The sequence below is a fragment of the Amphiprion ocellaris genome, chromosome 17 (assembly GCF_022539595.1).
Source record: "Amphiprion ocellaris isolate individual 3 ecotype Okinawa chromosome 17, ASM2253959v1, whole genome shotgun sequence".
NCBI lineage: Eukaryota > Metazoa > Chordata > Actinopteri > Pomacentridae > Amphiprion > Amphiprion ocellaris.
The window spans coordinates 17,982,717-17,995,399 of NC_072782.1; the positions used below are offsets into that span (position 1 = coordinate 17,982,717).

At 36.8% G+C, this 12,683-nt stretch overlaps 1 protein-coding gene across 2 annotated transcripts; it reads right to left on the minus strand.

Moving 5' to 3' along the window:
• Positions 1-1,825: 1,825 nt before the first annotated feature.
• On the minus strand, positions 1,826-11,029 carry LOC111580154 (GRAM domain-containing protein 2B). Of its 2 annotated transcripts, none has more exons than XM_023287768.3 (14): positions 10,790-11,029; positions 10,116-10,244; positions 9,089-9,176; positions 8,924-8,993; positions 8,743-8,846; positions 8,558-8,653; positions 8,401-8,472; positions 6,422-6,502; positions 6,140-6,251; positions 5,636-5,752; positions 4,067-4,157; positions 3,813-3,917; positions 3,629-3,713; positions 1,826-2,661 (listed from the first exon to the last, which is right to left on the minus strand). In XM_023287768.3, the coding sequence occupies exons 1-14, from the start codon at positions 10,882-10,884 to the stop codon at positions 2,623-2,625; spliced, it is 1,284 nt and encodes a 427-aa protein (XP_023143536.2). In that variant the 5' UTR covers positions 10,885-11,029; the 3' UTR covers positions 1,826-2,622. The 2 variants fall into 2 exon arrangements, with proteins under 2 accessions (XP_023143536.2, XP_035811948.1); XM_035956055.2 differs by having other exon boundaries at positions 10,737-10,871.
• Positions 11,030-12,683: the final 1,654 nt, after the last annotated feature.

Genomic DNA, 12,683 nt, shown 5'->3' on the forward strand with positions numbered 1-12,683 from the left:
ACATCTTTTTTAAAAAAATATAAGAGCGTATTGTTCATAATAATAATAATAATAATAATAATAATAATAATAATAATAATAATAATAATAATAATAATAATAATAATAATAATAATAATAATAATAATAATAATAAATACAATAATCCGATATTAGCTATTATCCAATTTTTATGTTTATTGGTTACTCCTTATCCCAAATAACTAGAAGAAACTTAAAATCCAATGCTCGGGTCTTAGGAGTGTATACCTTTCACTCACAACAGTATTTTTACTGGTTACTGTACTTACATGCAAATTTGAGGTAATTACACTTTTTAGTGTCAAATTGTGCATCTGCACTTTTTGCAACATGAAAAGACCCAAGTTAAGTAGCTCAAATTTGTACTTAAGAGCAGTACTTGAATATACCACACAATAAAACTACTGTTACAAGTTAAAGTCCTGCATATAAAATTCAAGAAAAAGTACTGTACACTGTCAAGTAGTAAAAGTAACTAATTACTCAGTACAAGGAAATCGCCAATACTTTTAACAGTGTGTTCCTGGCACTTTTGCTGAAGTACATTGACTCAAATACAAATTACTAGTACTTTTTTTTACGCTTTTCCTCTTAATGTCACTTTCTACTCTATTACATTTATGAGGGACTCCCTTAGTCCACTCTACTTTTGTACATGAAAAGACAACCAACTTCTACTCAACATCATATCTGCATGCTATGAATGAATGAATGAATGAATGAAAAATGTTACTTTTAATTGTAGGACTTTTACTTGATAAGATTGTTTTTACAGTGCAGTACTAGAACTTTTATGCAAGTACTATATTTGATTTTGTAAATTTACATACTTTTTTTCCCCGTAAAAAGCAGTTATAGAAGACAGAAAATGGCAGGAAAAGTTTCTCAAATTTGTACTTGAGTAAATGTACTAAAGCAAAAGTACTATCACACTGTTAAATTACACCAGCACAAGAAAGGGCAATTTTTCTGCATTGAGTACTTTTACTTTCAATACTTTAAAGCATGAAACATTTGAACATTTCCCTATACAATTTTAGCGATCAAATTTTACTTGATTATTTTATAGTGTAGTATAAATACTCAAGTGCTGTACTTAAGTACAAATGTAAGGTGCTTAAGTCATTTTGTACTTCTACATTTCAGAGGGAAATATACACCTACTCAACTAAATAATGCTGTTACAAGTAAAAGTTTTGCATTGAAAACTGTGCTTTTAAGTGTTAGGTATTTATTTAATAACTGGTTTTAAAGTGAGGTATCAGCACCTTTATTCAAATATTGTAAATAGGTCTTTTCTCCTCATAAAAAGCACTATTGAGGAAAAATATGTATCTCCCCCTAAAATAAAGCGCAGAAATAAAATTTTAAAAATTACATGAACTGACTTCAGTAAAGTACCTTGAAAAAGCAATAATACTTAACTGTAATACTTGAGTGCTTTGTCTTCATGTGAAGGATTGGAACCAATGGATTATGGGGTTACGCAACTACTTCGAGTTGTATGTATCAGCAACAACCATATACAGTATAATTAATATAAATGCTTTAACTTTTTAAACTTCAAATGCACTTTTCCTACAACATGCATTCATTATACTTCAGTAGAATTTTAAATGTATGATTTATACTATTAGTAAAACTGAATTCCTCCACCACTGCTTATAGTCATGTGATTGTGATCCATCAGAAGTGTTTGCATGCATCTGTCTGTGGTTTGCACGTGTGTCGGCTGCCTTCATGATCAGTCTTATGTAACCTGGCGTCGCTCAATAAATATAAAAGCTGCCAAAGCAAACAGACATGTTGTAGGAGCCATTTATTTCTGGACAGTCATACAGTCACTGTAAGAGTCTGTGAACAAAATGTAAACCAAAGAGTTCAAAGCTTCTACTGCTTCTGAAATTATTCACTGGTCTGCTAATAAACACTTGACAGAAAAAAAATTAAGTTAGTATTTTAATCATATCAGTGACTACAGACTTAACAAATTACGTTAATGCTTTTAGTAGAAAGTCCATATTTAGAATAAAACTATCATTTAAACTCCTCTGACTTGCTCCTATTTGCTAATGATTTTAACATATTTTCACTAAACAAACTCTACTCATGTGCGCTGAAGCAGCCTGACAGCATTTACAAAAGTACTCTGAATTTTCACGTATAGATGAGCTATTCATACATATAAATAAAATTTATTGACATTTTAGTGCTAAGAAAACATCTGAAAAGCATTAACTGACCTTTTAGAAATGTTTGGAAACGCTGAAATAGGACCATTGGAACTGACACCTTAATAAAATACCTCTATTGTGAAATGCAGAATAAAAGCAATTAGATAAATACGACATATTTGCTACCACAGGCAGTCTAACAGCACAGCTTTTTGTTTAAAAGAATGATAGAATAGTCCTGAGTGGAAAGGTGAAGGAAGCTAATATTGCACAGTTTAAGTTCACACAGTAAGAAAAAAAGCTGTCTGTATGAGCTGTCGATACTTTGGCAACTAATCTGATCTCTGCTAATCTGCAGAGCTCAAACAATATTTCTAATAAACAGTAAAGCTTCTGTCCAAACACAGAAACAGACAAGAGTCTTCTTTTAAGTCTCCTCAAGGAGCTTCCGGAGGTTTCTTTGAATCTAGTCAAAAAAACAGAACAATGTCTTATTAAGAGTTGGATGAGAAGATTGATACCACTTTCAAGACTGTTTCAAACATGACACTATAGTCAGTTAGCTCGGCTTAGCTTAGACAGGAAACAGCTAGTGTGGCCCCGCCCAGTTCACTGACTGACATAACTTGTTTTCTTGTTTAAGAAAACAATAGAACATCCTTTATTAGTAACTAAACATAATATGTATGTGTGTGTATATGTGTGTGTGTGTGTATATATATATATATATATATACACACACACACATATATGTGTGTGTGTGTGTGTGTGTGTGTGTGTGTGTGTTAGATATATTAGATATGTCTTAAATGCATTTTTTTCAATGAAGACAACATTAAATGAATCAGAAATACACTCTAGACATTGTTAATATGGTAAATTACTATTCTAGCTGGAAACGGCTGATTTTTAATGGAATATCTACATAGAGGTACAGAGGAACATTTCCAGCAACCATCACTCCTGTGTTCTAATGCTACATTGTGTTAGCTAATGGTGTTGAAAGGTTAATTGATGATTAGAAAACCCTTGTGCAATCATGTTAGCACATGAATAAAAGTATGAGTTTTCATGGAAAACATGAAATTGCCTGGGTGACCCCAAACTTTTGAATGGTAGTGTAAATACAGTATAAATTCTGTGACATCATTGCAAACTCCCTGCTGTTTAACAAAAAACATAACTTTTGACATATGTTTTTAAGTTTAGCCATTTAGCTATTTTGCCAACTGCATAACAGATCTACATCCGCTGATGTTTGCCAGCCGCTGTTAAATCCAAAAAGTATTCTGGACCGTCAGTTTAGATTTCCTGTAGTCAGAGACCATGCTTTATTTGGCTAAATAAGTGTTTCCTCTTAATACATTTTTACAACATTTTAAGAGGTATTTTATTGACCATAATAGCTGAGTAATGTATAATAACAGACAAACCTTCTCTAGCTTGAAGAGATTGGTAGACAGCTCCCCATATATCTCAGCATTAACTTCATCCTGTGACCTTTGGCTCCCGATATTTCTGCAACAAGATTTAAACGTAATTATTAATCAAACAATGAATAAACTGAGCAATTTCATACTTTAAACACTGTCAACAAACATTGTATCTAGCTCTTACTCATTACGAATTTGTTCCCCCATCGAAACCAAGGAGTTCAAACGATGCTCGAGAGCCACAATTTTGAAGGCCATGTAGCAGGAGGACAAGACAAGAACGCTAACTCTGTTGTGACGCACAAACACAGCGACACGTGAAAATTCACACACTAGCCACACAAAACAATCGCTAACAAATGATGCAAATGATGACTAACAATTCTCTTGTCAGAGGTCTCTGGCTTCTCGTATTCCACATAATGAAAGGTTACTCACAGAAACAGGTAGATGAGGAGGATGACATGTAAGGACATGGATTGTGAGGATTTGCCTTTCAGTGTGACTCCTTGGGTTGGCTGGGTTGAGCCTATAGAAAGGAAGAAAAACAGCTAGGGCTTTTGTACAATTTCCAACAAAAAAAAAACAATTACAAAAATTTAAATGAGGTGCAAAAACTTTGGTAATTAAAACAACCATATGTATATTTACTTTCTTGCCCAAAGTTAAATGATACTAATAACAGACTAATACCAATTTCATGATGGTAGATTGTTAGCTTAGTTTTGCTCAAATGGCAACTAGCACCTCTAAAGCTCACAGACTAATAATAAGCAATATCTCATTTACCTTGTCGGGGACAAAAACAAACTGTAAAAAAAAGTTACGCTGTGGTCTTACAGGCATTTGTAATGTTAAATTATTTGATTAAATTCACCTTCTTGCTGAGAGTTAGACCCAAAGATTGTTGCCACTCTTGTGGCTGTGATGAATATGAAGCTACAGCCAGAAGCTAGTTAGCTTAGCTTAGCATGAAGACTGGAAACAAGGGGAAGCTGGCTCAGTCTAAAGGCACATAACAACTGTACAACAACAATGTGTTATTTTTATACTAATTAAACTGTCTTATTTTGTAGGAAGGTACTTTTACTGCCATTGCTTTTAAGTATATTTTGTCACTGTTACATTTGTAAAAAAGTATTATTCAATTGTGAAATAGCTACTTTCAGACTTGAGTTTGTTGAGGCCAATTCAGGGTTAATGTGTTAATTCTCAAACTAATTAATTAAAAACATTAATAAATTATTGTTTTCATGTACGTAAATTTCTTTGTGTTTAATGACTGTCAGCACCTTAAGTGACAAATAAAATGGAGATGTGTTTCAGATTTGTTGGAATGTATGTCCTGGTGTTTGTACTGTAGCCCACCACCTGAGTTCTGGTTTTGTTCAGCAGTTGCAGTCAGTGTTCCCTTGACTTTTTCAGGGTGTCAACTGAACACAATAAACAAAGCATCTTTTCGTCTGCTGTAAGCAGGTTGTCACCATGTTTTCCAAACGTGTCCAAGTACGCATATCCCTGATCGTAGTGTACATAGAAGTGCATCAAATACACTGTTGCGATTGTAAGCTGGTTATTGACATGGACACCATAAATTGACCTTTACACCACTGGTCAGTAAACAAACAATCATGACCTGCTGATTAGTAAGGCTTAAAGAGTCTGGTAGGGATATTTTGTTAGCTGTGAACAGTTGCTTCCTTCATTTTCCTGGATGGTACATTAATATATTGTAATTTTAGCTGTATAGTTTTTCTTCCTAACTTTACAACCTCTGAAGAAAATGCTGATATTCCCAGTGACCTCATGGCAAGCGTTTGGTGTTCACAACTTTCCATGTCATAATTAGAAGCAAGCAAAGTCACACAAGTCAGTGGTTACACATTGATTCTTTTATAACTGATACATCTACTGATAATCACTTCCTTCTGATAAACACTGAAACCCAAAACTACAGAAGCACTGACAAAGCTTCTTTTCACTGAGACAGATCCAGTGTCAAAGTACCGTTCTTGAGAGCAGCTCCATGTTTTTGGCTCGGAGTCTGAAGGTGAATGTCTGCGTGGACTGAAACCTCTCCGCTCTTCACTGCACTCAGAAATGTGTCTGGTAGGCCGCTGAAGTCTGCTCACATAAACACAGAAGAGCTGTGAGACCAGCTGCCACTGAGCTTGAGTAAATATTAACAGAATCACAAACTGCCCTTGGCTTGTAAGATTAAAAAAACCCACACTGATATTATGACTACCATAAACAATAAGGTAGAGATTCCATTATTTAAGATCCTTAGTGTTTTCATGCCAACTGTCTTCACTATAACAAAAAGCAAGGCCTCAGTGGCTCAAATGTCACCTGGATTCGCTCCAACTATCTACAAACTAAAGACTGTCTGAGCCACAGACACCTGACACCCCCAACAGAGAGAATAAACAAGTAGGAAAAGTGTACAGTAGATTAGGGTAAGTACACAGTAGCTATGCATACACAGAGGAAAGATGACGGAGCACACACCAGTTATTTTGTCATAATCTGGAGTCTGAGAGCCAGAGCTGCTGCTCTCCATCATGTCCTGCCGTCTCTGCTGTACCACCCCATCCAGGTCAGAGAAGTCTCCAGAAAAGTCCTGCAGCGCACACGCAGGAAAATATACAATGGATACCTCATACAGAGCAGGTGTTGTATATCATGAGAACGAGGCACTTCTATAGATCCTTTATCACATTGGCAACTGTACAATGAACACATCCTGTAGAAAAACATCCCAGAAAATGGACGGACAGACCCCTGACTGACCAGAGGAAGTGAGGACGGGCAGTTGACTCTGAAGCTGTTTTCACAGGAGGAAGTAACGGGGCTGCTACAAGTCTTATCCACCTGCAGGGACAACATAGACATTTTTGTATATAGAATAGACATGTTTTTTCCCTCTTAAAGCTGTGTTGACATTTTTCAGTCACTTAAGGGCAAATAAACAAGCTGTGAACACTACATTGACATATTACAACATTAAGTTGTTGCGGCTAATGTGTTAGCAGACAGTTCCCCATTTAAACATGCCATTTCTAGGCATTTGGTGAATGTCATTCTCGAGTACCATACTTGTTTTGGTTTTCACCAACTCATGAGCAAAATATCTAGCCCTTAAGCAACTAAATGCTACACAGTGTTTGTTAGCTAGGTGCTAATTTGCCTGCCATTTAGTGTTTAACTGGTCACATACAGTGGATTTTAAAAGATTTTTCTAGCTAACCCTAATTTAGGACAGAAACACGAGCATTATATAAATGTTTTTGTTTAGCAAACAATTGTCTACGTAAACATCTCAGACACAAACCTTCATTAGCTTTTATTTGGTTTTGTTTCTAGACACTTTGTTTTTGCAAATTAGTGCCTGTTTAAACTCAGACACAAAGTACGCTAGCATTCATTTAGTTGTATTCTAGCAAATGGTGCTGTAGAATGTAAAGCTCTCCTTTTAACTCATTAAAATAAAAGTCATTCTTCTTCTTGTGGTTTCCATTAACCTCAAAACGAACATATGCGGCCCTTAAGCAGTTAAATGCTACACAGCGTTCATTAGTTAGTTGCCATTTGGTGCTGGACAGGTTATATGCATTTAGCGTCTTCTCTCAAAAGGGGTGTATGTACCTTTGAGCACAGTCAGTCTTTATGCGATGCTAACGAGCTGCTGGCAATAGTTTAAAATTAAGCATACAAACGTAAGTGCTGTATCACCTTAAACATTTGGCTAAGAAATGTTTCCACCAACTCTTGAGGTAAATGTCCGGCCCTAGCAAGTAAATGCTACACAGATTATCTAGTTGATTAGCTAGTTGCTGCTTTGCTATTTTGTGACAGGCAAGTCATGTACGGCATTTTTTTTTAGATTTTTCTTTAACACAGCACAGGTATGTGCTTTAGAACAGAGTCAGTCTTTTTACTAAGTTGAACCCCTACTGGCAGTCGCTGCATATGTAGTATAGAAACATGTATTAATGTCTATTGGATGGTTGTCAATTGAAACATCCCCCAGACACAAAGCTACATTCGCATTCATGCTGTGTTTGTCTAGTCACTTTTCCATTTTTAGTCTCTCCCTTTAGCTCACTAAACTGAAAGTCACATTTCTTGTTTTGGTTTCCACCAATTTCTGAGGGAAATGTTGGGCCTTTTAGAAGCCCAGTGATGCACAGTGTTTTCTAGCTAGTTGCTAATTCATGTGTCTACCATTTGGTCCCGGGTATACAGTGGATTGTTAGAGATTTGTCACAAATGGCACATATGTGTCTTTGTAGACAGCCATGTTACACTAACCAGCTGCTGGCAGTAGCATGAGCACTGTTTCAGTTTACATATCTTTATGGCTAACATGTTAGCAAGTAGTTCCCTGTTTGAACATTGCACAGACACAGAGCTATTAAAGCATTAGTTTGACATGTTCTAGGCACTTGGTGAATTTAAGTCTCTCCCTTTAGCTCACTGAACTAAAAGTCACTCTCTTTAGTTTCCAGAAACTGCTGGAACTTTAAATTGCATCGCTGTCCAGCTGGGAGTACCATATACAAAATTATTCAGTTCATAGTGATATAGCATTCAAAGCTCAAACTTGCAAATGTTAATATATGTACCTAAAAAATAGTTGTCTGTTGACTAACTGATTATTTGAGTAGTTGTTTCAGACGTACTTTCATTTTGGAAATGTTTATACAATACTGAAAAGATTTAAACAGAAATTACTGAATTGTGTAAGTTACACAGAAGATGTGATTTACCTCCAAATGAAGGCAGATGGATCTCAGAAGTTTGTAGGTGGTGTTTCGAGAGAGGAACGACACGAACACATGCTGAAAAAGAGTCATTGGAGTCACTTTTATGCTTAAGTCAATGGCAAAAAACTGACTATCTCAATTGTCTCACCAGTTTTCTTACCTGGTCATGAGTACTTTCAATCACAAGGGCATTTGGCACTAACAATGCAGTTTTAGTTTTTTTGATGAATGTGACCGACAATACTGGGATTGAAATCTGGTGGCAAGAAAATAGTCTTTTACTGTCAGCTGATCACCAATAGAGAATTCCCAAATTACAGTGTTTACTTCTTAGAGATATCATACCTTGGTATCTCTGCCAAAGACTTTGGAGTGGAAGCAGATCCAGTTATCAGAGACAAACATTTTGCCCTGGTATAAAATATCTCTCTGCAGGGCACAGGTGTAACCTGTTGGCAAGTACAGATTCATATTGAGAATCTAGCATTTGTTTGCTTCTGATCTGAAAATACAATCTGAAACTTACTTTGTTTGAGTAATTCATCTTTGCTGACTTCTTTGAATAACTTATGATACTGAGCATTCGTCTTTGATAACTGAAAAGAATATAATTTCTGATAAGAAACTTTAAAAAATGTGAAAAATCTGCAAAAAGTTTTGATAGATTTGTTAGATCACAATGTGTCCCTACCTGGGTAGGCTGTGATTTCTTCCTTTCAATCTTTGTTTCAAAGTCACTTAGATTGAGCACTGGTGAAAGCTGCTCCACAGGTTTGAATCTACAAATAAAGGTCAGTGTTTATGGTTAAGTATCATGGTAACACCTGAGGACAGGCAAGAGATACTAGCTGCAGTGGGATATCTTCTCTTGCAGTGCTATAACTCAAACACAATATTATCAGGCAAAACCAAGCGTCCTTCATTTGGCTGTGCACGCAGTCACCTGTGGTTATGTAAAGGCTGCTTACACAGCAACAACAAACTCTGTAAACACGACTTTGGTTATGCAGATAAACAGCAGGAGAGGTGCTGCTATTGTGTGGTAGTTGGAAAGTGAAAAAGACGCTTGATTTCTGCAAATTTTTGGGAATTATATGATTGAATTTTCATGAAATCATTCGTTGAATTAGTGAGCCATTAAACACTATTTTTAGCTGATTTGCCACATAAGATGAAAGTGTGCCAGGATTTTTGCCATTTGTCTGACTGTAGCCCAACCCAAAGTATGATCCAAAGACCAAAGTTAAAATTCAACAAGAATGTGATTATCTTCACGGTTAATCAGTTAATTGACGGCTCTATAAAATGTCAGAAAGTTCTGTGTGAATCTAGTGTCATGGCTTGTGTTATCAAAAGTTTAAGATATGCCGTTTACAGTACTACAAAACAGAGAAAAGCAGCAGTTGAGAAGCTAAAACCAGAGACATTGGGAGTTTTTTGCTTAAAAAATGACTTAAATATCAAAATATGCTAAATTATCTGTCAGTCTGTAGTGACTTTATAAGGTGACCTTTGCAAGTAAGACAGATACATGTAATAAATGGATTACAATGCATTATAAAGTCGCTGTAATCTTCTCACGAGTAAGAGTAGCACCATTGATAAACACATAAAACACACATAATAATGGAGCATAATTAACCGCCATAACCTTGCACAGTGCTAATAAATACTAAATATGGGTGTGAAAATGAAGAAGACAGAACAATGCTGTTTACCTCATGCTGCCGGCTGGTTTCTTCGTGCTCTCTGAGGTGTCTGACTCTGCATCCAGACAGAGCCGGAGGTCTGCAGGTGAACGTCCACGCCTCCTCTGTCTCTTCTCACCTCCATGGTCCACTTCTGGCCTGGAAACAAGACACAAGACGCTCTTCATTCCTCTCTGGTAGGTCAGTCAATTTATACGTTGCATGCAAACTTCGACCCTGGTTAAAAAGCAGCCAGACCTGCCTCCATACACCAGCTGCTGCAGGTATTTACTTGCCTGCTCCTGTAATGATTTTACATACTGTTTTAACGGCTGATTAAACATTCAGCCTGGAGTCTTGATGTGCATGAACAAAACAACTACATTTTGAAGTACTGGGCTCTATTAAAACACACAAACTTACAGATATCTCTTCAGGTAATGCATAAAATAGCCAGGGCAGACCATCCTATCTCCTTCATAAGCAGAAGATGGCATCACAAGTTTTGCCATCTAGAATTTCTGAATGCAAATTAACTTTACCCCGTGCCACGTACGCGCCACATTCATGCATTTAAAGCCAGGGCAGCCCTTTAATTCAAATACATTGTTTGAAGCAGGATGTGCATGCAAATAAGCGACAAAGCATCACCCCCGTAACGACAAGCGAACCGGGCCCTTTTCCTCCATCTCATCCACACTCACGTCGAGCGGCTCCCCCGGGAGTCCCTGCCGGAAAGTTGCTCCGGTGCGGATAACGGGGTCAGAGGTCTGTCCGCCTGCTCGGTCATCAGCACCATCGTTCACATTTCACAGCTCGCTCTCCTCCGCCATCGGTTCCCGCTGCCGATGCTTTCGCCACATAAAACAGCGAAGCTTCAGGAAGCCTGGAAAGTTTGGGACGATCGACCGAGAAGTCCAACAGAGGAGGAGCCGGGAAGGGGGAGGGAGCAGCAGGGAACCACGTCAGGAGCTACGGGGAAGGAGCTGAGTGCAGCTCCGGATCACCAAGTTTGAATACTGTGATAAACCAAGCCGAAAGACTCACTTATTATCCACTTATAACAAAATACAGACACACACTGTTCAAAGGAACGGTGCGTAAAATCGTTGCGCAAATGGCTCCCAGGACACATTTTCATACAGAGTTGTTGTTACTGAACTTTCTACAGTACAAAACTCTTTGTGCACAACTAAAACTTCACAAAGCATCGGTTGTTCTACGTCAGCACAGGGCTACATTCAGCAGCAGCAGTGTTACACAGTGCTGCAAAATCTGTGTGTTCACGGTTTAGCTGCATATTTAGGTTTAAGTTCAGGGGCCACATACAGCACAATTTGATCTCAAGTGGGCCAGACCAGTAAAATCAGAGGATAATTACATATAAATAACCACAACTCCAATTTTTCTCCCTTTGTTTTAGTGCAAAAAAATGAATTCTGAAAATGTTCACATTTGATTTCCAAAGACAAATCATTTTTGTAAAAAAGTTACTTTTCAACAATATTCTGCCTCAGTTTATCATTTACACATTACAACTAACAGATAGTGTGTCTACAAAAGCACAAAACATTTAGTCACAGGTATCTGGAACTGAACAATATAGCATTTTACTTTATGATCAAAACAACCTTCCAAGGTCTAAAAATTATTTAAAATTTACAGTTTTACAAATTCACTATTTGCAGTTAATGTCTTCTCTGTAATTTTTACACTTCGCAAAGTCATCACATGGGCATTTAACAGCAACACTGCATTTTTTTTTTGCAGATTTCAGACTTTCTTTCAAGCTCTTCTTTTCTTTATTATTTTTTTTAACCATTCAAGTGTAAGAGGTTTCTCATTACAGATATCTACAATTATCATAGGAGCTTTAGTAAAAAAAAATCAACCGGACTTCTCTTACAGGTTCTTGAAGACATTTCACTTCTTCAGTTCTTCTTCAGATCTGAGGTTTCTGATCTTCAGATCAGAAGCCTCTTGGATGAGAGGTGAAACGTCTCCAAGAACCTACATGAGAAGTCTAGTTGATTTTTATTGAAGCTCCTACCATTATCATGAACTAGATGGCTGAGAATCTTCACAGCGATATCTTACAATTCAGATGCAAATATCCACAATGTGACTTGCAGATATGTGCATTTGAATTATGACTAGTTGTGTTTCCAGTTTCACATGTATTTTAGTTCAAGTTATCTTTAATTTATTTAAAGATATGATATTAAAGATAGGGTATCTTAAAGTGCGCAACGTTGAGAACATTGCACACTTTAAGATATCTTAAATAAAGTGTTAACTAGTCAGTGTGGGGTTATAAGTGTTTAACTGGAATTATGACCATTAAAAATGTAATTACAGATGTGTTGAATTACAGTTTTGACCAGGAGAAATGATTTTCGAGATCTGTATGTATGTCAGAAAACAAAGCAGGTAGGAGACAGGCCCTTGCCTTCCAAACATACTATGGATCTACAACTGTAACCACATGTGAAAAGCTGTTTTATCAACATGTCATAACAGCCGGAGGCTTAAGTTTAAATAAATTTCAACTACAAGTCTCTATTGAAAGAAGCTCTTGTTCTCCACAAGCTCCTTACT

What these genes read in the sequence shown, in the direction of transcription:
- LOC111580154 (XM_023287768.3), bottom strand. Translation starts at nt 10,884, where the DNA reads ATGGTGCTGATGACCGAGCAGGCGGACAGACCTCTGACCCCGTTATCC. An exon ending in TCTTTGGCAGAGATACCAAG is followed by an intron (nt 8,654 to 8,742) that starts GTATGATATCTC and finishes TCTTGCCACCAG; the next exon opens with ATTTCAATCCCAGTATTGTC. An exon ending in AGATTATGACAAAATAACTG is followed by an intron (nt 5,753 to 6,139) that starts GTGTGTGCTCCG and finishes TTATGTGAGCAG; the next exon opens with ACTTCAGCGGCCTACCAGAC.